This window comes from Megalops cyprinoides, chromosome 12 (genome assembly GCF_013368585.1).
Source record: "Megalops cyprinoides isolate fMegCyp1 chromosome 12, fMegCyp1.pri, whole genome shotgun sequence".
NCBI lineage: Eukaryota > Metazoa > Chordata > Actinopteri > Elopiformes > Megalopidae > Megalops > Megalops cyprinoides.
In genome coordinates, this window is record NC_050594.1 from 9,958,250 (window position 1) to 9,984,393 (window position 26,144).

The window sequence follows — 26,144 nt, forward strand, 5'->3', positions numbered from 1 at the left end:
CCACACCCGACCGTCAAGCCCTGATCCTGTGGAGTACATAGAGGGTTTAAGGCAACTTCTTCTCTATTTCTGTATTTTTTCTTTTTTAAGTTATTTTGCATTCCTCTGCAATCCGGCATTCCGATTCCCCATCACCATGTAGTGTTATTATTACTCGTTAAATCTCGCCATTTGGTTTCGCTCCGCCACGGTGCTGTGTCAGCTCCTCGCTCTCGAGTGTTGTTGCTACTGGAAGGTTGAAGGTTTTTTTTTTTCTTGTTGTTGCTTTGTTTAGTCTGTCTTGCTTTGAACTGTTTGTGTCTGTAAAAAACAAAAGGAAATCTCCGCACTCGACTCAGTGTTCAAAAGTTATCTGCACGGCCACCGCGTCGCCCCCTCCCTCATGTGGCTTTCCGTTTCTGGTTGCAGTTGTTGTCCGTGGCGGAGTGGCTGTTCTGGACGGCGCCCTCTGTCTGGGCGGGGGCCTGCTGAAGGCTGCTGTGCTGCTCTTTCAGCCGCAGGTGTCTGGGCTTCACTGGTAGAGCAAACACTATCAGCAGGCAGGTCAGGTGGATGCAGAAATACCAGGACCTGCAAGAGAGAGGAGAGAGGAACGGAGAGAGAGAGCCAGAGAGAGATAGAGAGAGAGAGAGAGAGAGAGAGAGAGAGAGAGCCAGAGAGAGAGAGAGAGAGCCAGAGAGGGAGAAACAGGGAGGAGATAAGGGAACAGAGAATGGAGAGCAGGAGGACAGAGAGAGGTAGAGGAATAGAGGAGAGAGCAAGGAGGACAGAGAAAGGAACAGGGAGAGAAAGATAGAAAGAAGAGGGAGGAAGATGAAGGAAAAGGGGAGAGAGTATGAGAAGAATAGGTAGAGTAAGTAAGGAGAGAGAGAGGGGAACATGGGGAAAGAAGAAGTAATGGGGGAGGGCGAGAGCGAGGGACAGGGAGAGATAGAAAAAGAGGAGACAGAAGAGGAGAGAGGAGGACAGAAGGAAAGTAGAGGAGAATAGGAGAGAGAGGGAGAAATGGACAGCAGGACAGAAAGGAGACAGAGTGGAAGAGAACGGGAGGGGGGTCAGACAAACAGAATCAAAGTCTCAACACAGTTGAATTAGCAAAAAGGGAGCATTTTTAGGATGGCGGCCTTCTACCAGTCCAAAACATAAAGCATATTGTGTTCAGATGGTGAAATGAGAAACCACAGGGCCAAGTCCCATGTTAAGAATACTGGGCAGCATTCAAATGAAATAGTGCTTCTTTGGTGTGGGTGAGGTAATGTGGCCTGTCCTTTCAGCTGGCATAAAACTAACAGGGTTCCCATTCTCATCGGATTTATAACTTCCATAACTGTGAAACGAGGCTTTAAGAAAAAAAAAAAACACATAAAATCTGAAAGGACAATTTTGTGTTTGGGCAATAATGAACATAACATACTACCCAGCAGGTGAGACAATTTGCAAGCAGTGTCAAGCACACAGGGTGGAAACATAACTAAGGATGAAAATAGCTGACACTTTCTACCGCATTTCTAACACAGGAGGAGGGGGGGCATTTTTGGGGGGGCCCTTCTAACATCCTCCCAGGGGTCAGAGACACTTTCGAATGTAGGGACTGAACTGCCTCTTTTTGCGTCTGCCTGGCAGAGCTGTTCATCACCAGCCCTTCGACACACAATCCCCTCCACTGCACCAGACACTTAGCCACCCTCTCCCCATGTTAAAATTTAGCGTCACCTTCACCTCTTTCAAACGACACTCCAGACCTCATTTAACGCATGCCGGCCCCCGGCCATAAAAAGGCCGTTTTTTATGTCCCCCTGCTACATTACCCAGCTCACAGCTGTCAAACTGTCTCCTTTAAAGGTTGCACTTTAAGTGACCGTTAGAGGAGCCCCCGGAGTGGCAAGCTCCTTCAGCCTCTTTCTGGCAGACCCTTCTGAGGTGCTCAAGGGAACCGTCCTGATCGATCGGGGCGCTCGGTGCTTCGGCAAGGCCACCCTGCTCACCTGTAGAACTTGAGCGACGGGCCCACTGCCAGCAGTACGAACGGGACCACCGTGTAGCAGATGGCGATTTGAGTCGCCGCCCACGTGATGACGTCATAGATGAGCTTGTGTGTGGCGGAACCCAGGAAGTACTGTCTGACATTGTGTCGTATCTGAAAAGGGACCAGTGCAGAGTTCGGTTAACATTAGATTACATCGTGAGAATTTAGCGAACACTCTTATCCAGAGCCACCTACATAGGTCGCATTTGTTAAATGTTATCCATTTATACACCTGGATATTTACTTGCAATTCTGAGTTAAGTATCTTGCCCCAGGCTACACCAGCAGTGCCCCAGCAGGGATATCAACCTTGTGGTTACAAACCCTGCTCCTTACCACTAAGCTAAACTGATGACCTTAAACAATATTCCAAGTCATGACATTATTGTCATTTAGCAGATTCTCTTGCAAAGAGCAACTTACAATTTCATCCATTTTTACCGCTCAATATTCCTGAACATTCCTGAAATTATTAGGCAGCCTGTATGCTAAGGATGACAATACTATTTAAATTATGCAAGTGAGTGAATTCTGTCATCTTGCCAAAAAAATGTCCTTGTCTGTGTAGGAAAACAAAGTCCTGTTGAATTGTACTGCATTGCACTGTGCTGTACTGTGCTGTTGGTTTACAATGTATTGTATTGTACTGGAGTACACTGTATTCTGCTGTGTAGCATTGTCTTGTATTGCACTGTATTGCATTGTATTGCATCGTATAAAGCTGGCCGAAGTTTGCCAAGCACAGCTGAAGTCTCCATGCTGCAGTGCAAACAACACACATTGAACAAAACCAGGAGAATTAACAGCACTTCTCTACATCTTCATACCCTATAATCCAAGTAGCTGTTGCCATCAGGTTTCAGTGTAGCAAAGGCTTCAGACAGCAGAATGGGAAAGATAAACCCTTTATGTTCCTTTGAAAGATTTGCTTTGAGCTGCAGCAGACGGACAACCAATGGCCTTAAGCTAATCTGAGCGGAAGAGAGACTGGAAGCATACAGAAAATCTGATTATACTTTAGCCATTTAACTGCATATTACTGTGATCTTTATAGCATAACTTGCAGAAACTGCTGACCCAGTTCTTTCTCCCTTTAACATTAACTATTATTGCATATATAGCAATTGAACTATTATATGCCTCGAGAATGAAGCAGGCCTGGGTGGACCCATTTATGTCAAATAGGGCTTCAGTAAAATTTCATCTTGAGAGCCTCAAAAGACTAGTATACTAGTCTTTTTGAGTGTATACTACACTTTCACTCCAAAGTGGTAAGCCCTATAATAATATGATTCCTAATGGTTAGTGCAGTGATGTGAGTCTTCGTGTTCAGCACGGTGATGTGAATGGTTGGCACTGTGATGTGAGCATCTGGTAATTTAATGTGAGTGGTTGTTGCTTTAATGTGACTCTTACTGGTTAGTGCTGTGACGTGACACGTTAGCACTATAATGTGAGCGGTTAGCACCATGATAAGCGGTTAGCACCATGTTAAGCAGTTAGCACTACAATGTGAGCGGTTAGCACTACGAAGTTAGGGCTTAGCACTGTAATATGAGTGGTTAGCATCATGATGAGCGGCTAGTACTATGATGTGAGTAGTTAGCGCTACAATGTGAGCGGTTAGCACTAAGATGTGAATGCTTAGCACTGTAGTGTGAGCTATTAGTGCTATAAGGACCACAGGCATGGCTCTGTTATGAGCCGTTAGTGCTGTGACGCGGTGCCATTAGCGGTGCTGTCCTCACCGCTCTGGCCGCCAGGGTCATCAGGATGCCAGTGAAGAAGGTGAGGTAATAGCCCGGGTACACTCCGTGCCACATGGCCGACAGCAGGAAGGTCGCTGCCGTGGGGTTGTAGGGACAGCGCTCGTAACACACCCTGCGGACAGCAAATACGGCACAGTCAGCATCCACAGCACCAACAACACAGCGCGGTAACAAAGCACCAATAACACAGCACAGTTATACCACACACAACCAACTAGACTACAGTTACACAGTAATTACACAGCACCAATTCAACAGTTACTCTACACAGCACCAACATCACAGCCCCTGCAGTAGTTGCTATACACAGCACAGTTATTGTACACAGCACAATTACTCCAGACAGAACCAACAACACCAATTCTACACAGCAGAGAGCTGTAACATTAAACAGCATCCATGAAATTTGACTTTCAGGCCTAACTAAGGTGCCTCTACTGTCCTTGTGTACCTTTTGAGCCATAGGGCTGTCTGGATATTCCAGTTATCCAAGAACATCTTAAAGCTGGTGGCAAACTGCAATTTAAAAGGAAAAAATATTAATAATCTAACAATTAATAATAATAATATAATAAGATGTAAAAATAAAAAGTAAAATGAACTTTGGTAAATGAAATCATTTCAAGACAGAGGCAAACCTCGATGTCCAGTATTCTCAAGTTTGATATCAAGTCCCATCTGGGTGTGCCGTCTTTGTTGTAACCATTGAAACCAAACCCAGCGGCATTGTTGATGGCATCAGCTGTCCGAATAAAAGCAGGCAAGAACTACAATTACAACAATGCATTTCACCCCCCGACAACACTCCCCCCTACATGGTGAGCATATCCAAAGTCATTCAGAGGTCTCAGTCAAACATTTCCAAAATACTTGTGATAATCTACACAGAATGCCAAATATATCTTTCTATGTCTATGTCTGATATTTTCTTGATAGTGCATCCTGTGGACAAAACCCCACACAAGTCATTTTTTACACTTTCCAAGATGAAGTTAAAGACAGCAAGCATATAGGCAATACTAACAATAAAGGGTAGCTTTATCAAAATAATGAAATTTGCCTCTGACAAACCGCCTCAAGGAGAATCTTTTTTTTTTTTTACCAGCAGTTCCCAACTGAGACTGATGGGGGCAGCATAACACAACACAAAGACCCTGAGCTGAGATGTGCAGCTGAACAGATCTTAAATGTTCCTGCTTGTTAAGATCAGGAGATTGAGGATTGTGAACAATAACAAGATCACATGCTAAATCCCAGAGGAGGTGGAACAGCACAGAGCGATAGGGGCCTATCACCTTACCCTCTCCTAAACCTCCATGTGACGAAAAACCAATTTACTGGACTGAATTTATAGAAGTGAACTCTGCTTCAGCCAATAAGAACCCACTTTAGTAAGCTACAACTAATTTTTTAGGTGGTGACAGGCTGCAGATAACTGGATGATCTCATTGTAGAAAAAAAGTCCTGATCAGTACTCTACCCTTCAACACACAGAATTAAGGCTATGCTGAGATCCATCTAAGCTGTCTGGAAAAAGCCAATCAGTGTTTTAGAAAGAACCCCAGGGAAAGTGTACATAGGCGTGCACTATGCCAAGCTTCCAAGTGCATGCTGAGCCAATCCCTGTTACAAGCCCGGCTTACGAAAGCTAGGTACGTCCAACCACTCACTCTCCCTCCGATTCAGTTTCCTGTTAAATCACATCAGCCTACGGTCCCTTTAAGTCATGTACTTATGAAATTAGTCTGCACTCTTAACAGAAGCAACAAGGTTATCTCCACATTTGTGTGAGTCTCTAGGAATTTGATACTTCAGAGTGAACCCATAAGGAAATTCAATATATTGTAATGTATTGAGAGGTATGTCGTTCAGGCCAAGAATGTATTGCAAATACTATTAAAACATATTAATATAAATCAGAAATATATTGCAATAAACCAACACAGAAATTAGATTAAATTTTCTGATTAAATTCTGTAAAGTGTATTTCTGAACACATAATTTTTTGTTTTTTGTTTGAGAAAGATGGGGAGAAAGGAAGGACACCCGTGGGAAGCAGGGAAGCAGGCCCTTGCACACGTACCGAGAGTCCAGACGAAGTAGTATTTTGGTCTGGTGGCCAGCATGGACAGGTAGAGGTAGAGCACCTGCGTGTAGAAGGGCGTGGTGGCGATGAAGTGGTCGTCGATGTTGCGCTCCACGGGGCATATCCTGAAGACGGACAGGTAGACCAGCAGCGACACGGCACAGGAGCACAGCTTGTAGATCACGTCTTTCTGCGGAGGCAGGGGAGGGGGTGGAGTTGGGGGAGAGGATTTGGGAACAGGGGTCAGATTCGTGACATCACTACTCCATCACAAGATAACTGGCAACGGTGCCTAAATGGAGTTCAGCGTTAATTTTCACCCCTCTGCAGAAAAGACAGGAACTTGAAACCAAATTTGGGATCAACCAAGATCACATCAAGGCGGCGCTCACAAAGGCGCTAAGTCTTTAGCACGTCCAAAAAGTTTCCCAAGATTATGTTCTTCATAAGGCCATTCTCGGTGCGTTTTAAAATGAAATGCGCAAAACACTGCAAATATGTTCCCGTTTTTCACCTGAACAGTGGACCAGAAAAAGCAGAACAAAAGTGTCTGTTTTTCTATGGTTTCAGAGTCTACTGGCACAAACAGGAGTAAGGACAACTGAAAAACAAGGACGACTTGACATATCTTCAGTCGATGCGATGTTTGCTGTGTTTAACAAGCTCCTGTTGGGACCCTTAAAAACTTGCTTTTCAAAGGCCTGTTTTTCCACATGAGTCACTTCAGCACTAAGATTTATTGTTGCAATTTCACTGCAAAGCCGGTGTGTTTTGCTTTGTCTTTGTCTCTTTCAGATAGCGAGGTATACAGCATGAGCTGGGGCATGTTTGGGACAGCAGTTCATTCAGACGATCCTTTCCTCGCAAATCCGCTATATTTAGTTCTGCAGACACAGTGTTTTTGTTTGTTATCTTCTTGGAAGGCAGCCTCACACAGACCTACGCTTCACTCCACACAGAAAGAATTCATCTTAAAAGCCAAAGATACAAACACGCTCAAGAGGATTTTTTTTTTTTTTAGAAGAAAAAGATTTGCTTTGAAGTCCTGAGAAAAACCACAGCCATGTTAGACCCGAGTCCTGAAGTAACCCTGAGGCATGCAGGTTTGTGTTTTTTCTATGCATGTCTATACTGATTGCTTAATTGGACCATCACTTTGATTGGCTGGGCAAAATTGGAGGCTGTCCTGGAGTAACAAGGTGAGGCTGAGGTCAACTGCAAGATGCAGCCCCCATACCCTCAGGGGGCACTAATCACTCTCTATCACCCCACAGCCCCCATACCCTCACCCTACTCCTCCTGACCCCCCCCCCCCCCCCCCCCGGAGAGAGAAGCAGTGCATTATAGGATAATTGAGGCAGCACACAGGGGTAATCCTTCACTAGGTGTCAGGCTGATTTACTGTTTTCCGGCCTGGTCCAGTGAGCTGCAGATAAGGAACCCTGGGTTTGGAGTGGAAACCGCTGACTCTGGGCTCCAGGTGGTTTCAAACAACGTCTGTAAACAAGCAGCTGTGAGAACAGACACCTGTTTGTCCTGTAGAGAGGGGAATGCGGGCATTGATTGCTGACACAAGCTGATTTAGGGGTTTGGGGAAAATAAGGCCCATAATTCTCCCCTTCTCATCCAGGCTGGAGGCTTTCCCCTCACTGGTCCAAACCGTGCACAGTGAACTGCAGCCTTCCCATCCAGAGACTGACACTAGTGTCCTCATATCACCTTTTTAACTCTTTGTCTCCTTGCTTTTTCTTTGTTTTTTTTAGTCTACATGCTTGTTTTAGTGAATTCAGTTGGTGTGTGCTTCATGAGGTGTCCATTACCTGCCCTCACCTCCACCCTCCTTCCAATGGTAACCCAACTACTGTATGTGGGCGACACACCCTCTGACCCGGCACCGACACGGCCCCTGTCCATCACTCCACTGGCCTCCAATCGCATCCAGGCTCCATTTCCCCAAACTGGTGCGAACAGATTCTGAGCCCCAATCAACATTTTTCACCATTATGGCTGGGGTTGGGTTTAGGGTTGGAGGAAGCTATCCTGGATCAGTTCTCAGGGGGAGAAGAGTGGGTGAGCTGGAAGCAGGTGTGATGGCTGCTTCAGATATGCGGCCACACCCTAACCACCTCCACATCCCACAGCTGAATGGGTTCTGCAACTGGCTTACCCTCATTGTCTCTGCTGAAAAATGAATTTAAACATTAGCCATGAATTCAAATGTCCACTCTCAGATATTCCCAAGTTCCACAGAACATCTGGGTACTTCCTGGATTTCAGCTGGACACTGACGGACACAAAAAGGAAGCCATCTCGTGATAATTAAATTATAAATGAAATGCATAACCTCCCACAATCCCTCCTTGCCAACTGTCACCCCTCCAGTATGACCCAACAAATCCATAATGCACTACACTCATACATCCTATTTAGTGAAGTCAGCCACCCAGCAGGGGGAGACAGGGAGCAGAGAGCATGGCGTACCTTGGGCGAGGGGTCGCTCTGCTTGTACTTCCCGTTCTCCTTCCCATTGGACTCCAGGTGTTTGGGCTGGTACGCGTTGCCTTCGATAAAGGCGATATAGTCGTTGTAGGAGCACGTGGGGCCGGCCAGGATGCCCATGAAGTTACAGTTGTAGCTCAGGTACTCCAGAAGGCTGGGCATTCGCCTGCAAGGCAAGGCGAGACACGCAGAAACGCGGCCGTCACCGACAGGGGCCGCAAACACACAGAGCACACAAAAAAAGAGAGCAAAGAGCCAAGAAACAGAAGCAACAATGTCACTGTGCAGAACAAATTTACAGACAGACCCTTACACAACCCGTGGAGAGACCCACACATGAACTCCTCTGACTATCCACAGTCACACGTCACAACGTTCACAAACAAGAGGAGAGCAGTTATGGCTCTGCAAACGGGGCTCTGATAAGGGCTCTGAAATGCTTGGACTGCATTTTGGGACTTCCTTTGACCTCTGCACTTTGCCATTTGCGGTGTGTGGCAGGAGTGAGAGGACAGCAGTGTGTGTGTGTGTGTGTGTGCGTGTGTGTGCGTGCGTGCGTGTGTGTGTGTATACGCGAGTACGTGCGTGCGTGATTGCACGTATGCGCGTTTGTGTGCGCAATTGTTTGTGTTGTTTGTTGTTACCGGTTATGAGTAACCCAGGAAAGCGATCATTACCAGTGGATTATTTCTGTACTAAAAGTGCAGAAAAACTCACTGCACAATAGCGTTCCCAAGTCCTTGGATATGGGACGTGCTGGGATATCTCCTTAGACCTGCTTGGACAGGACCTGCATTACTGTTTCTTTGTTCAGCAGAACCCTTCCACCCAACACCCCATCGAAGGCAACTAATACTGATTATACATTTTACAGCTACAGCCAGGCATAACAGGACAGTAATACCGTGGACCAAAATTTATGAAGGCACTTATTCTTCCATTATTATTCATTTATTGCAGTTATTTATTGTTCTTGCAGCACTTAATAATAATAACTCTTGTTGAACTTGTTTTGGGGCAGCCACTAAGCAGCCACTATGATTTGTAGTTTTGATTCCTTGGCTGAACTCCTTGTATGGTTATGGTAATAATTTTTAAATTAGGTTTAATAGTTTTAATTAGCTATGCTGCAACGTTTTAATGTGTACTGCTCACTTGTATTTATGTTGTACTTTGTGTGGCGTTTTTGGGTTCACCCAGCAGGGACCACAGAGATTTACTGAGATGAACTAAAGTGAAGTGAAGACAGCACCGTGTGTTTGCAATGGATGCGACCTGCTATGTACACAAAATGCATTCACAGCATGTCCTCAGCAAGGGCGTCTTTTTATCTGGTGAGGTACATTACATTATTGTCATTTTATCAGACACTCTTGTCCAGAGTGACTTACATGTGTTAAACTTTTTCCATTTCTACACATGGATATTTCCAGAGGCAACTGTGGGGTGAAGCACCTTGTCCAAGGGTACAGCATCAGTGCCCCAGCAGGGGTTTGAACCAGCAACCTTTTGGTTACAAGCCCTGCTCCTTACTGTTACGCCACACTGCTGCCACATACATGCTTTTATGATTCATATTTTGACAGGAAAGGGACACATCTTATAACTCATCACAGGTACTAACTCATCATCTTTCATCTTAATTTGACTGGGTTCCCTTTTGTGATGCAAAAAAGCATTGTAAAATACTGCAGTATACGGTTATAGTTACAGTGTATTTGCTTTGTGGATGGAGTAATTCAGGGTAACTTTAATAGCTCTCATTTCCATTCCCTATTACCCATTTCTACAGCTGGATATTCACTGAAGCAATTCCAGCTGAGCACCTTGCCGAAGGCTACAACAGCACTGAATCTGCAACCGTCTTACTACAAACTCAATTCAATAAAATATCTACTCATCTGGCCAGGTTCAATTAAAAAGCCATTTAGTGATTAACATAATGTTCTACCTTGGAATGTGTTTGATACACCCTTTCATGAATAAAACATAAATTTTACTTTCTGCTAGACCATCCTACGGTGGGAGAAAGCAAGATAAAGGCCACTCAGCTCATTAGTGCTCCATTGTTTATTAATGACGTTTTAACGATCGTTAAGACGTTTCACTCATCCCCTTGCCGGTCCCTCTCTCTCGCTTTCTTTCTTTCTTTCTTTCTCTCCCTCTCTCCCGCCCCTTGTGCAAATTCTCCTTCGTTTCCGACTGCTTCCTGTGCAGACACTGGTCACGCGGGTTCTGAGCGAACGTGCCGTTGCCTTGGCGACGACAAAGAGAATCCTTCGTTGTGCGACTGTGGACCCGGCCGCCGCTCGGCCTACCCCCGGTGCCATCTTTACAGTAATGAGAGCTGCCATCGCCGTGCAGTGCACAACGCAGTCACATCAGCGTGAGCGCTCAGCAAAACACACAGAAATGCCTTTTTCCCCCACCAGAGGGCACACTACTTCCTAGAGGAGCACGTCCTGTCCTGAGCCTACAGGGCCCTGCCATTAACACCAACACGGGGCACAGAGAAAGGAACAAAAATGGGATTTTATTCTGCACGCTGAAGGGGTGGAGAAATAGAGGCACAACACTCTCCCTTTGTGCAGCGGTCACCGGAAGACTGAACAAAGGGACCCGTAACCGCAAGAACAGCCCGTCCTGGCTGGTCGCTAGGAAGTACCCCCAGAATCTCTGCCAGCGCAACAAATCCTCCTAAGTTTAGACAACTCTGACAACTCTCAGCGTCAGCGTGAGGTTTCAAATTACGGTTTTGAGATTGCTTTAACCTCGGAGGCGTTTCAGCGGGTAAGCAAAGGCGTGAACATCTACATAATCACAAAGTTTCCACAGCGAGGACGTCAGCCATATTCAGCCGCTGAGTAGCACAAGGCCAGTGCCAGAGGGCGTTACAGAGCCGACAAGGAATTCGGCTTGTACAAAAGGTTGCTAGTTTGTCTCCTCTGTCGGGGGGGGGGGGGGGGTGTACTGCCATCGTCCCTAAAGCTACTGAACCTGGACTGCTTCATCACCATTGCATCCAGCTGTAGAAATGGATAATACTCATAATAATAAGTTACAGAAGTTGCCGTGGATACGGGGGTCTGTCAAGCAAAAAAAATTAAGCAGGAGCACTGAAGCCCAGGCAGGAGATTTTAACCCCTCGCTCTCACAGGGAGTGGGGTTTTTCCACCCAGAAGAAACATACCTTTAAAACATACCTTACAGCAAGAATTTTCTGGCTCGGGCTGAGCTGCTCCTCCTTCCGGAACAGTCCTGCAGGAACACATACACACAAGACGTTCCAACAACGTTCCCACAATGTGCATAGTATGTTCATTTTTTTAACCAACTGATCCTATTTGCATCAACAATGAAGGGACACTCAGCTCCCTGCTGCATGTAAAGTCAGAGCAATGAGATACAACTCAAGACTTGTTTCCTCTACTGATATGTCTTAATATGACCGTGCCTGGATAGGGGTAGATTTGGTAGTCTATGCACTCCAAGACAGGAGTGAAGCCACAGTCACACAGACATTGACAATGGTGGCTACGCACAACAAGGATGCTAAGCTATCCTACCCTGCCAGTCGCCTTACTGTCTGACACACCTGTGGATTCATTTCTTTCAAATTCTCAGCCACAGTCAGTGTCATTGTTGAAGTAGCTCAGATTACTAGGAGAAGTCTGCTACTGGAACACTGTGTACAAACTAATCTCAAAGAGATGACGTGAACACAAGCGACCGAACGCACCATCATATGAGTGACTGAGCGTGCGGTCACACGGTCAACCAAAAGCGCGGTCAAACAGGCAATCGTACGCAAGATCACACAAGCGACTGAGGCCACGGATTTCGTGGGGAAATCTGAACTCATACAAGTGGTCTGAGGGTGGGTGCTTATTTTAATGCATAAATGCATTAATGTTTTTATACATATGCAAGAAAAATGACTCCTATTTAAACCCATGTTAGGTTCTTTTTTTGTTAGGGTGTGGCACAGATAATGTTCATCCCATCTGACCTCAGCATTAGGTCATTTCCACTAATATCAATATGTTTTCAACCCACGCCAAAAATAACCCGTGGATCAATGTGGACTGTGCAATGAGAGTAAACAGTATCTACACAGCATGGCCAAGCTTCACCTATGTGTGCAGTTGTGTGTGTAAAGTTCCTCAGATACGAGCACATACCACATTTCAGTGGCAGGAAACAATCACCTTCTCGCTCAGCGCCCTCCCCGCTCCTCCATCACACCCAACCTCATCAAAACCTCTTTGTTCATGCTATTCTTTTTTTTTTTTTCTTTTCCCACCACTTATTAGCAGGCACACAAACAGGAAGAGCACATCTTCACTGAGAAAGGTTTTGCGCTAATGAGTTGGGGAAATGTAACTCATTTCCGTGTTCTTTAAAGCTACGAACATTTGTGTTACGACCACAGCATGTGGGATCAGGTGAAGTGCATGCGAACAGCACCAAAGGTAGTACAGAAAGCAGTTCTTTTCTCAAGGAGCACACAGGCCAAACCAGCCCCTTGCAGATGCTTTGTCTGAGATGCGGGAGGCTGTCCAGTCTGCAGGCCTTTAGGGTTCTACCGACAGCCAGAATTACTCAGTGTCTTCTGCATAGCAGCGACCAAAAGTGACCCCAGATTGCCCCAAATCCTCTCCAAACTGGTTAGAGCAACCTCCTACCCCCTTAAAGAGCACCCACAAATCAGCTCTGAACATACAGTACTATCTGAACTAAATCTCTCTTTATTTACATACAAAAATGAATGTATTATTTCAGATTTAGTGTTGTTACTGTAAAACTACTTTTTGACTATTTGACTTTTTGATGTCAAATAATTGAAAGCAATACAATTTAACACACCTATTTTAAAGAACTGAAAGTCATATTCGCTTTTTAAAGAAATACTCTGCTTTCAGGTTCAGCCTGACAGAACCAATGTTTCTGACAGAACTGCTAAAATAACAATTGATCTTTCCACTTACTAAACTCAACACTTTTAGGGCAGAACCCCACTGAGAGCACAGACACTCCCCCACAGGGCGGGTTATTCTGGTATTCAGTCCCGAACAGGACCATCTGCGCCTGGAAACATGACCAAATTTAGAATGACATCACCGTCGAGGTTGCAGGGCCCTCGCTGTTTCCATTAAATGAGAGGGGGGGTGAGGGGGGTGAAGGGGGGGGGGGTCCATCTGTGGTAAGGAAACATGAAAGCTCCAGCACTTGGAAGCCGTCTGAATCGCACCAGATTAGCCCTACAACCAAACTGCCAGGCGGCTTTCGATCAAGTTTGTGCGGTTTCAGGCTGTGATGCTAACGACACTGAATGATAGCTGCTGGTGAGAGACTTCAAAAGGTTACACACATGCCAGTGCCAAGAGCACACACAAGCAGAAGGCCAGGCAGCGGGGAGCTGGTAAAGTGAAAATACTCAGTTTAACTTATTGAATTACACTGGAATGAAGAACCACAAGAAGAAATACCTAAATTGGATTGTGGTTGAAACCTTTAATTACTGCATGATTGCCCTTTAACATGTCCACCTAATTAGAGCTGACTGAAGTGTTACGTAACAAACAGCATTTGATAATGAAACCCCATGGAAAGCGTTCAGCCAAAAGCACCCCACACACATGTAGGCTGGTTTATACACGCTCAGTGATGTACGTCCAATCAAACACTTTCCCTGAGGTGTATTCTCTACTTTCACATTCCAGAACCAGGGTTCCCACCCATTTTCACTTACCAGATTTCAAAACGTTTCCATGACTTTTCAATGACCTTTAATGAAATTTCCATAAGCTTTCACTACCTACAAGTACACAAAATTGCGTACTTTACTCCACAGGTTGGGCCTAATTATTAAATGACAATTAAACAGCAGTAACAGCAACACATTTTGTGAGTTGCATTAATCCTTAAAATATACAATAAGATATACTTTATCGCCTATATCTCCTACACCCCTGGTATGACAAAATCAAATTTCATAACTTTTCCAAAACTTTCAATGAATTTACTGAATTCCATGACTTCTCCAGGATTTCCATGACCGTGGGAACCCTGCAAAACAGGTGGCTCTTGAGTGTCACTCGTCTGAGCCTGTCCTCGTTTCCTCTCAGCGAAGAACCTCGTTCGCCACTCCAGAGCTCGTTTGCAGGCCCGGTATCATAAAAATTCCGCCCACTCATCTCATTCCCCAAGCCGCGCTTGAAATCCCCCTTCAGGGAGCGCGGAGAGGACCAGCAGACGGGGACCTGAATTACTGCCTGTTTACCGTGGCCGGCGTGCCGATAACGAGATTAGACACCTAATCACGCTCCGTTTCAGTTAATGCCTGCTGCTAAAGCGCGCGCCGCCGCTGACGGCGCCACGTTCACCGAGGAGAGGCGGAACAGGCCGCCGGAAGCCCGAGGAGGCCGTGACAGAGGGCAATGCAAGCGTTCACCTGCTTCAGAGGCCACGCAAATTTTCCTGTTCTGCCTCAGACAGGATTGTCCAGACTGACAAGGTCTTTCCGCGTGAGCTAGGCTAGGTCTAACTGTGTCATACCTCCTTAAATGTGACCAGACTAGACTAATCTAACAAATAATTTATCTACACCTTTCAATACATTACCTTACACATGATCACACTAGAATAACAAAACAGACTACATGCCAGCATCCGCCAGCCAGAAACATGACCAGACTAGACACATGTCAAATCTGAACTCTGCACAGATACAACCCCTTAATTAAAGTGTTATGTCACAAGATATTACATGGAGAAAATGCTCATTTAATTAACATGCTGTTGAATTACAAAACTATGATGTACATAATCATGTAGTAAATGCTCAAATTTAGCATAAAAGAAAAAAAGGGAAGATGGTACATTACCTTATACATCTTACATACATCTTACATACATCACTGAGCAACCTTAATATCCCACAGTTCTTACACAAGGGCTAGTGAAGCCCACCTCCAAAAAACCACTAACGCAGAATTTGAGATTAACCCAGTTATAATGTATACCGGCAATTGAACTCATTGTACTATGATGCTGCATAGTGTCACAGCTGTCAAGGCTATATAAAGCAGTACTGTATAATGTCATGGTTGCATGAAAACCACTCTGTTGGTGAGCTTCCTATTGGGTAGCATAGCCCGTGTTAAGTATGCGAGAGGCGCGGAGCTCAGCTCAGGGGCTTTGATGTCGGGGTCGTGTGAGGACGCCAGGGTCCGTGCCTCCCCCACGATCGGGCGCGCGGTGCTGAGGGTGCGCCGTGCAGCTAGATTAACACGAGCAATCAAACCGGTCGCGTTTACAGCAAAAACTCAAGTGAATGTTAATGAGCGCGTCTTCGGTCTTCTCAGCGCTGAGGCGTGCCTTCGCCTGCCCTCCCCGGAGACAGACCTTTCCAAATTCATATTTCACTCCGACAACAGCCACGCCGAGAGTTCAAGTTCAAGTGCGGTTCGCGCCCCCCCCCCCCCCCCTCTTTTGCGGTAATTAGCGCCTCCCGTTTGAAGTGCGGTCCAAGGGAGAAACGCCGTGATTAAATAATGCAGGCAATCCGAAATGACAGCAAATTAAGAGGCTTTGATGATACAAGAGAAGAAATGAATAACATTCATGCCATAACTAACATTGCCATTTGGGCAGGTTTTTTTTTTGTTTGTTGGAGAGCAGAGATTCTCCAGACGCAACGCAGATGTTGTGACACTGGGATGAGTGTTCTGTGAGCGGAGCTGCCAGGGCCTTATCTCCCCTTTTTTTAATCCCCACGGCCACGCCGTCCATCTCCCCATCGTTAATTCGTTCCAGTTCCCTGATTGGTTTATCGCACCTGTGTCCCGAGTTGTGGAAGCATCAGAGGCCTGTTGCTAGGGATATGGGGCACCGCTCTGGCCCCTCCCCCCTCCCTGTCTAACGGTGCACGGAGAATCTCAGCGTCTGTACTACAGCCTGCAGTCTCATAGGCCAAACTGTACACAAGATGACGGAAACACAAATGTTTACTCAACAGTGTTCGGGAGAGACTAGGAACTGCAACAGATGAATTGATCGTAACAGATGATAAAACCAAGAAAAACAAGATGGAACACAAATCACAATGCCAGGACATAAAACAAGACACAAAACACCACAAAACAGATGAAAAGTTTCACCTGGTAAGACTCAGTATCAAAGTCAGGTGGTAGGCATACACTTTCTGTCCTTGTTAAAGGTGGTCAGCTGTACAATCACACAACATTTAATGTCTGAATGGCCGTTGGAATGAATTTCATACAATTTACGGTCAAGTGTACTACCAGATCACTATATTTCTGCTCTACAGAGCTGTGGAAAGTACTTATATCCTGCATGTCTGGATCAGAAAGAAAAAGCAGAAGCACTTGTGAGAGGATTTCTTGCATATTAAATATTTCAGTATTCATGTCTTGCAAAGCGCTGTTCCTGTAGTTGTTGTTTTGAGTGGAAAAGTGAGAACATTTCCTTACATCATGAGCTATATCTCCCTTATCTGATCCCTGAGTGTGGCATGAAAGCATCTGGAAGGAAGTGATCTGGAAAATCAGATGCCTTCCATAGACAACTACTGTCCTTCAAAACAGTCAGGACACCTTCTAGAGGAAAAGACGGCTGAGGGAATCCTTACCGTCGTGAATCTCAAACGCCAAGCTGGTGATCTTCTGAGTGATGACCATCATGGGCCTACGGGAGACAGCACAGAATGGGGGAGTTAGTGACCTTCAGTCATAGCACTGCCCACAAACACAGGGGCTAGACTGCCGTGATGTCATCACTCCACGCCACACTGCCTGCTGCTTCTCTGACCTCTACAGGACTGTGAGCACCAAGACACCGGCTCTGTGAGCACAGTAGGGAGAGACCCAAAATATCACATCTTTTGTTTATTTTTATTTTGGCAGCTTCATTTTGGCACCCTGCTGTGTTTATATCCTTCTCTTGAAGTCGTATCAGAACAATCTGAGGAGACAGCGGGCGCCACACGATTTTAACACAGCAGGAGCCGTGGAGATTTAACTCAGAACAAAGCGGACGCCGTGCGGTTTTGACTCAGAAAGGCTGAAGTGGCCCAGTGCTCCATCTTCGCTGCCCGCGGCTCCCGCATCTCCCTTGTGTCCAATGGGGATTAATGAAAACAGGAACAGCAGCTGCGTGAGGCGGTGCTGCCTGATACCCATCCCCTCCGTATCGTTCCGCCCGGAAATCTAGAGCCGAACTATGCAATACTGGTCTGTGCAATGTGAGCCCTTAAGCAAGTCCAAACTTCCCGAGCCCCTGTCACTGACTCTGTGACACCAGCGATCCATCTCCCCCCCTCCACAGACACAGACACACCTCCTCCCCAGAGATTCCCTCGGTGGGCTCTGTTTTCACGACTGCAACACTCGCCCCTTGTAGCATTGTGCATTATTCATTAGGTTTTGCCGTACCAACAAATGGAACTGCACTCCATCCCCTTCTCCGGTTCCAGCCCGGACAGTCATCTCAGGTCAACCCTTACATCATCGCTACTGAGGCTGCTTTGGCAGAGATATCGCTGCAAACGCTCATGTATCTGTCTTGTTAGATTTTCCTCAAAATAAATCAATAAAAGATAGATGGAATTACAATAAAGAAATGTGAGCATGGCAAAAGCTTTTTCTTTTTCACCCAGCTGGGCTTGGCAGTTTATCTCTGATACAATGAACCCTGCTCTAAGGACAGTTTGCGTCAGATGCCTTCGCGTGTGACAAGCAAGAAAATTGCTCTGGGAACAGACTGTGTCAGATTTTTGGGCAAAGTGGTCAAACAGTCAAAGTCAATTTCTTTCATCCAGATGTCAACTTTATCCCAGAGCTCACCCATTAATTCTGAAAAATGTCTAGAAGAGACAAGTGTGGTTAAATGCTATGTATTTTGGCCTTGTATCACCACTCTGTAAGGCCCATTTCAAAGGCCCATCTTTTAAGAAATTTAAAAGAGATAGAGGTGTGGACTGAGGGGAGATGTGGATCAGGCGGAGGTGTGGAAATGGGTGGAGGTGTGGAGCAGGTGGAGGTGTGGAACAGGTGGAGGTGTGGAACAGGTGGAGGTGTGGAACAGGTGGAGGTGTGGAACAGGTGTGTTGTGGACTTCACTGCAAATGCATGTGGCAAGCTAAACTTGATAACAGAGGTGACAGAGGTGTTTTAATCGCATTATTCCCTGCGGACACATGGCTCTGTGATTAACTGTGCAATTTACACACACTTAGTTTTGGTTGTATAAACATCAAGCATACCGCCACAGATCCCATCCATTCAACAAAGTTTTAATGCAGAAGGTCGGTAAGTATGTAAGTTCAACCCAACGAAAATTTCTTGTTGGACCTCCCATGGACATATCAAGCAAAAGGTCACAAGGCAAATTTGTAAATGCTTGGTGTACAGAAAGTTCCCTTGGGGTTTTGTTTTGTACGCGCTTAACATATGAGACAGTGCCCCCTGCTGGAGGGAGATGGGACTCACCCTGTGAAGTCAGCGGAGTACATGCCGTAGTCAAAGACGTAGACCCGTGTGATCTGGCAAAAGCTGAGGTACCCCAGGGCCATCACGAAACAGTACCTGTGGGAAAACAGGGGCACTGAGTCAGGCTGAGGGAACCACAGGGTTCAGTTTGGACAGAGGGAACCAACAGTGGAGAGAGACCAAGATTCCAATGCTTGAAGCTATCAGCTGTGACCAATGACTCACTGATGTGCACAAATCAATGCCTTTTCCCCCATAATGACCAGACTGCCAGCACAGTGCGCTTCACATTGAAAGTTTTGTCTCTGCCATTGTTGAAGGTACAAGGGCTCTGGTTTGTTGGCTCATTAATATTCAAGAAGGGGTGTGGTCTAAAACAGAACATGTGCAGTCAGTATAGGAACACAAACAGCACCAGAACTTCCTGGTACCAATCTGAACCTCCTGGACAGAGGACAAAGGAAGACACACAGGAGATGAGTATCTGGCCATTATATAATATCTGTGACAATGATATTTAATTTGATTGAATCAGATCATTCCCAATGAGTCTATGATTGACAGCACAAAGCTACACTCCCCAAAGCAACATTATCCCAGAAGGGGAAACAATCAAATGCTGTCACCTAATGGCATAAAACTGAACCTCAAACCCACACCCTCTTTAACTGGCTGACTCGTTGAGATAAGGTTTCAGTATTGCACAGTAGGGTCGCAGCACTGTACAAAATGTGAGGAAATCTGAAGTCATAAGGCATCTCTTTTTTCCCCAAAATGCTTTGTCAAAGGAAATAATGTGGAGTATTGCAGTACTCCTGGTAGACCCCTGTATTTCAGCTCTATTCCGTATTCCAGAACTCCATTAAGACAAGCTTCTGTACTCCATACACACACACACACACACACACACACACCTGCATGTGCACACAGGCATGCTGACTAGGATACAAGCCCTACGTCAAGACGGTCAAAGGGACTTGGCTGACTTCCCCTGCATAGACGGCTCCCACCGCAACTTGCAGTCAAACCAACTAAACGGTCTGGGAGCAACAAAACAGAAGGGTTTCATTTCTTTCTTTAAAGTTAAGAATGGAGAAAGCTTTGGTTTGTTTGTGGGATTTTTTTTTTAAAGAAGCACTTTGAAAGCAGTCACACAGAGGATAAGATCTAGGCCCTCATTCTGTCGCATGACATGTGATTCCTGCTGGGAGTCATACGGAAGCCATTCCTTTATCCTGCGGTGAAAGGCACACTTTCAGACATTCCCAAACCTGCAGGGGAAACGGGCAAGGCGACACAAAATCATTGGCTGCACTCCAAGCTTGAACAGGCAGATTTCAATTTGCTCCATTCATGACTGAAAACTGGACAGATTTGAATTAAGCTCCATTCATAACTGAAATGGACACATTTGAATCTGGGTCCATTCACAGCTGAAAACAGACGGATCTGAGTTGAGTTCCATTCATAACTGAAATCTGGGAGATCGGAACCTGGGTCCATTCATAACTGAGAATGGGCGGATTTGAATTCAGTTGCATATATAACTGACAACAGGTGGATTTGAAGTTGGTTTCTGTTAACAGCTGGAAACGGGCGGATTCAGGCAGATGAGTTTCGACACAGACGCGGCACTCTCACTCTCTCCGCTGTACTGGGTACAGCTGCTCGTCCAGTTCTGCCTGTTCCGCTCTCCCCCAGCTGCCTCACTGTGCTTCAGATGGGATTCAGACTCCTGTCAGGGCTGGTCTGCGGGATTAGCGGTGTGGGAGAGCATCCTCCCCCCTCCTGCCCCCCTCCCTCTCCCCTCCCGCCCCCCTCCCTCTCCCCTCCTGCCCCCCTCCCTCTCTCCTGAGCAGGGGAGGGTCAGCCAGACACACTAAAGCTGTTCATCTGCAGCTGAATCCTGTCCAGAGACAGAGAGAGTCATAAAGAGGGCCCCCATCTCTCTTTCACTCTCACCCTCTCTGTCTTCATTTTATACTTTTCAATTTAAAGTTGCTTTATTGGCATGAAATAATATGTGTAGTTATTGCCGATGCAAGTCATATAATACCACGATTAGAAAAAAAACAAATAAATAAATAATGGCAACAAATCTAAACTAATTAACATAATGTTAAAATTGATTGGTTAGAAATTGATTAACAATAACTGTTGGTTACTCACTCATCCTGTTTCTTTTTCTCTCTCACTCTCTCTCATGCTCTTTCTCATACTCTCTCTCTCAGGTTTAAAATGCTTTATTGGCAAGAAATACGTCCTACGTAAATACTGCCAAAGCACAGAAATGTTCAGCAGAGCATAAACACAGCAATAAAATAAAACAACATTCAGGCTACTGCACAGGCTAATAAAAAACAAGGGGTACTGTATGACAAATTGACTCTTTCCAAGTTTTTTCATAGGTTCACTTGCTCAGTGCATCTCTTTGGAACGATGAGGTCAGTGAAACACCAGACAGGGCTGACAAAAAACAGGAATACTGGACCCACATGGAATAGAATCTGAGCAGAATACTGGACCCACATGGAATAGAATCTGAGCAGAATACTGGACGTACATATGGCCAGAAATACAATAGTAGCTTTGGTGACATCTCCTTAACATTCCCTTCCTGGATTCATGGCAAGTATTCTCGACACTTTAACCCTATCCCAACAGAGAGTTCCACACACACACACGCACGCACACACACACGCACACACAGAACTCTGCGAGTGACGTACTTCCACCAATCACAGCGCACCGCAGTTCAGGGGTTGACACAGTTCTGACAGGGACCTTTTGCACGTCTTGAAAGTTCCAACAAGCTGCCGAAACTCGCCGTCTGTCGCTGGTCGGGCCCCCGACGGGCAGGGCCTCTCGGCCTGCTGTGATTTCACACACTTTTTTCGTGACGCACGAAGCCGCCTGTCCCCTGCGGGGTGACGCTGTGGAAGGAGCCTGCGAGGGTGCAGTTTAAAGCCATCAAAACGGTCACACAACTCCAGCCAGCGCATTCCAAAAATGCAACTTAAAGGTGCAAATTAAAGTCGCACTCTGCAAGTCTGTCGATCTCAGTCAATGAACGCATTTGGGGGGTGACAACATACAGAAGGCTGTGTTCCCTGCCCTGCTGTAACTGGGAATAATGTGCAAAGATGAAGTGAACCTGATGTTTGCTCAACACCCAGGCTAAGACAACATAAACGATGGTGGCGGTAGCTCTAAGGCAGGATGCACAGTAAATGCTGTGCTGGGGAGTGGTAGGCAGTAGATACAAGTAAGTCCTCAGATCACCATTCTTTTGATCAATGAAGAGATAACGGTTTGACTGATGAAATGGCTGAATGACTGAAGGCCAATACATTAGTAAATCACAGCAGAAATGGTGCAGAATGTGAGAACGTGCCTACACACCTCAGTCAGAACTCAGGCGTTACTATGCAGCTTCACTTTGTTGGATTTGTACGGACTTTACTCATTACTTTAACTAGGCTTAAGTGGGAACTAGTAATGATAGAGCAGATGGTTGCAAGGACGCAAAATACACCCCCTTGGTGCACTGTATCCATGGTGATATCCATACAGAGAGAGGGAGAGAGACAGAGACAGAGACAGAGAACCTATCGACCCAAAGAACACAGGTCATGTGATCACAAGAGAGGTGGAGACAGAGATGCACCTCCTTCCGCGTCACAAGAAGTACACAAAAATTCAGGTTTTCTACCGAGAAAAGGAAAAGGTTTCCCCACTTTGCCCCTACGTATTAGCAGTTTCAATGGACAAAGGTCATGCGGTGGGCCTTCCACCACTGCTGCAAATGCAGCTGCAATCACCAGAGAGCAAACACAGGAAGTGAACGACCTGTGTCTGTGTGGACACACATTACAAAAAAACACGTACTGTCATTCTTCTGTGGCCACTGTTTCATTCTTCAGTCTTAATTACTGTTAGGATTATTGTTCGCATCAGTGTTTCTCCTCTGATTCGTGTGTTTGAGAGCTGTCAGACATTAAGTGTATAATTACTTACGTGCTGTTTTCTGCCACCTCTGCTTTGGAAGAACTGTCACGTCAGTAAAGCACATTGAAAATTACAGCCGAGAAAACTGGATTTCAGAGCGGGAGACAGAGGGAGGGAGAGGTAGAGAGAGAAAGACAGCGAGGGCAAAAGACTGGAGAGACAGAAACAAAGAAAAAAGGAGGGACAAGGGAGAAGAGGGGAGAGAGACTAGGGGCAGGAGAGTGTGTAGGAGTGAGGGAAGAAGAGGAAGAAAGGAAAGAGGAGGAGGGAGAGAGAGAAAGGAATAGGGACACAAAGGAAATATAAAGAAAGAGAGGGGGAAGGAAGGAGGAAGAGAGGTGTTCTGCAGGTGGGATCGGGCCAATATTATCCTGGTGGTTTGTTTGAGAGTGCCTAGAATGGAGCCTCTCATGAAAACCACTCCGGTATCACAAAACACAAGAGCCAGCTGAAGGGGGGAAATGTGTTGGTCCTTATCTTGTTGGTGACATGGTTTTTTCCTACCATGGAGGAATACAATGAGTGACGGGGCCTACAGTCCTGTAATCCACAGCACTGCTGGCGGCTGGAGCTTCCTTACAGAACTGAGGCCCAGCTGGGGCCCAGATCTTGAGTGGACCGCTTCCCCACAGACACAGAGCCGCAGCTGGGCCCGATGCGGACTGAAGGACAGGGGATCTCTGCCCCCCTAGGAGCCCAAACACGCTAATTTTAGGAGAGCTCTCTAGCAAAGACCAGGTCTGCTGTTCTGGCCAGCAGCACTGAAGGAGCAGGACTCTCGTGCACACAAAGACATACTTACAAACACAGACACAAATGCACACACAAGAGTTTCACACAGACAGTCTCACATGGATGCGGTTTTACACAGGCGCACACACACATGCATGCACACGCACATTTGTATGCTGGAGCTCAGATCGGCCCAGCACCCCCTGCTCTGCACTCTCCCCAGAGGCAGCAGGAATGATCCATGGGAAATCCAGAGCACTGCTACAACACTTACTTACCATGCTGCCCCCAACTCAAACCAGCCACACCTGTGTGTGTGTGTGTGTATACATGCGTGCGTGTGTGTGTGTGTGTGTGTGTGTGTGTGTGTGTGTGCGTGTGTGTGTGTGAAAGAGCGAGAGAGACACTAATTTTGATCTGGTAAGTAGTTTCCGAAAACATACCACAAACTCAATACAGAGGAATTCACTTCCTTCCTTGTGCGTGCTGAATTTGGCAGGTACACACTTTGCATTCAGAAAACACGCCTGAAAGATGCTGGAAAAGATCTTTTGAGTGTGGCTGAGAATAGCACCCAGCTGAATGTGAGATCGCAAGGCTCCTCGCGGAGGACGTTTTATAAATGCCAGACCGCCGCTCGGCCGCAAACAGCCCCCCTCTCGTTATTAGTCATCAGCGAAACAGACAAAAATAACAGCAAGGGGTTTTGACGAGAGCCAAAAATGACCTTCTCCCCCCTCGCCTCCGGCCAGCATTTCTGCAGGAGCGATCGCTGGCAGCCGTGACACCGTCGCGACTCCCCAAGGCGCTCAATCCCGAGGATTCGTTCACAAACGAGCTGGCGGACGGAGCGCCCCGCTCGGCATGGGGGGGGAGCAGAGCGGGGCCCGTCTGAGAGCCGCATCTGAGAGGGCCAGCGTCTGTCTCCCACGGAGGCCTCGCGGAGCGCCCCTCTGATTTATCACCCCGTACAGCGGCGATTACTTTATTACAATGGGACAGAAAAGGAAAGCACTTTGTTCTAATGGCCCTGGCGTGTATAATGCAGGCGTCAGGAAAAGGCCGGGGCAGCCATGTTTTTACTCGCTGTCATTGAGGTGCCAGCGTTGTGATCCATTTCTAGCACAGGGCCGGTCTGGGTCTTCACCCTGGGCCTTTTCCTATTTCGGCCCTGTCACCTCCCTCCTACGCTTCAGAGTGTGTGTAATCATCAATCGGAGATTATCTCCAAAGCCCCCCCCCCACCCCCGCAGGTCTGTCTCTCTCCCTCTCCTCTGCATCCCTCTCTCTCACTCTCTCCCTCTCTCCCTCTCTCACTCTCTCTCTCTCCTCCCGCTCTGAGTTCATTGTACGTTGTACTAGTCAGGTTGTGACCCCGCCGCACACACAGACTCCATGGTTCAGGTCATCGTAACCGCGGCGATGCCACCCATCAGAGCAGGCTGACCGTGACGACATGGCACGTGACTCCTCGCCCAGCAGCCCAGCTCCTAGCCAGAACGGGACAGATCACAGATCGCGGAAGACGGGACAGCCGCTCCAGAATGTTCTTTTCCTGCCTTTCTCACGCATAACCAGGGCGACCAGAACATTATTCCAACGGCCTTCTCGCACAAAGGACAGGACAGCCGAGCAGGACATTTTCAGAGCTGCGGCTTAAACGACAGAACTGAAATACTGCCGGACGCAGCGTGAGCCAGGAGGGGGCCTCAGAGGAAAGTGTCCCTTTGATTCCCCTTCAATGCAGCCCTTGTTCGGGCGGCTCTGAGACTTCTTCGTAGCAGCAGTAAACTGTGCCTCACGGAGGCTAGTGTAAAATTGACCCAATTTAACTGGAACGTGAGAGAGAGACGGGCGATTGGCTGAGACCCTGAGGACAGGAGAAACGTGTAGCTATGGCTGTAGGGAAGGACGGGGTGTTATTTATCTGCAGTCCGTTGCTGAGAATGGATTCTGGAGAATGGAATCGATCCGCGCCTGTGTTTATCTGCTCTGATCCATTTCATTTCTGCAAAGACGTACTCGGTCCCGAGGGTCCGCTCAAAGTTTGCGGCGTCAGGCTCTGGACGCCATCGATCAGCTGTGTTTAACACCGTCCAGGAACCTGCACTACAGCCCAGAGCCCTGCTCCAGAGCAGAGGTTAAAGAATTCATAATACACAGAGATGGAGCATGACAGGGGAAAGGTAAAGGATGGATCTCTTCCTCTCCCTCACTCCCTCTCTGTTCCTCCCTGCCTCCTGCACCCTCTCTCTCCCTCTCCCTCCCGCTCTCTCACTTTATGTAATACCTCCAGAAAATGTCTGTGTGGTGGCTTTCAGACCTGTTGGTCAATGACTTCGTGCCCTAGATAGGATAGATCTACTACTGAAACAGCCTCTTCAAAACTCAAGTCATCTTTGTTTACTCTCCCCCTCCCTCTCCCTCTTTCCCCTTCCGTCTCTCTCTGCCTCTGTCTCTCTCTCTTTCCCTGTCTCTCTCTCCCTCTCAAATTAAAATCCATAACTAATTTA

At 46.7% G+C, this 26,144-nt stretch overlaps 1 protein-coding gene across 2 annotated transcripts in view; it reads right to left on the bottom strand.

The window, feature by feature from the left end:
- Window positions 1-26,144, bottom strand: part of mboat2a (membrane bound O-acyltransferase domain containing 2a) — a 72,950-nt gene continuing 46,806 nt past the window's right edge. For both annotated transcript variants that reach the window (XM_036542024.1, XM_036542025.1), the window contains 10 exons: window positions 18,892-18,987; window positions 17,034-17,089; window positions 11,584-11,638; window positions 8,363-8,546; window positions 5,879-6,071; window positions 4,434-4,537; window positions 4,247-4,311; window positions 3,775-3,907; window positions 1,986-2,137; window positions 1-570 (listed from right to left, as the gene is read on the bottom strand). In XM_036542024.1, the coding sequence (XP_036397917.1) occupies window positions 381-570; window positions 1,986-2,137; window positions 3,775-3,907; window positions 4,247-4,311; window positions 4,434-4,537; window positions 5,879-6,071; window positions 8,363-8,546; window positions 11,584-11,638; window positions 17,034-17,089; window positions 18,892-18,987 (1,228 nt within the window). In that variant the 3' untranslated portion in view covers window positions 1-380. The remainder of the gene's footprint in view (window positions 571-1,985; window positions 2,138-3,774; window positions 3,908-4,246; window positions 4,312-4,433; window positions 4,538-5,878; window positions 6,072-8,362; window positions 8,547-11,583; window positions 11,639-17,033; window positions 17,090-18,891; window positions 18,988-26,144) is intronic.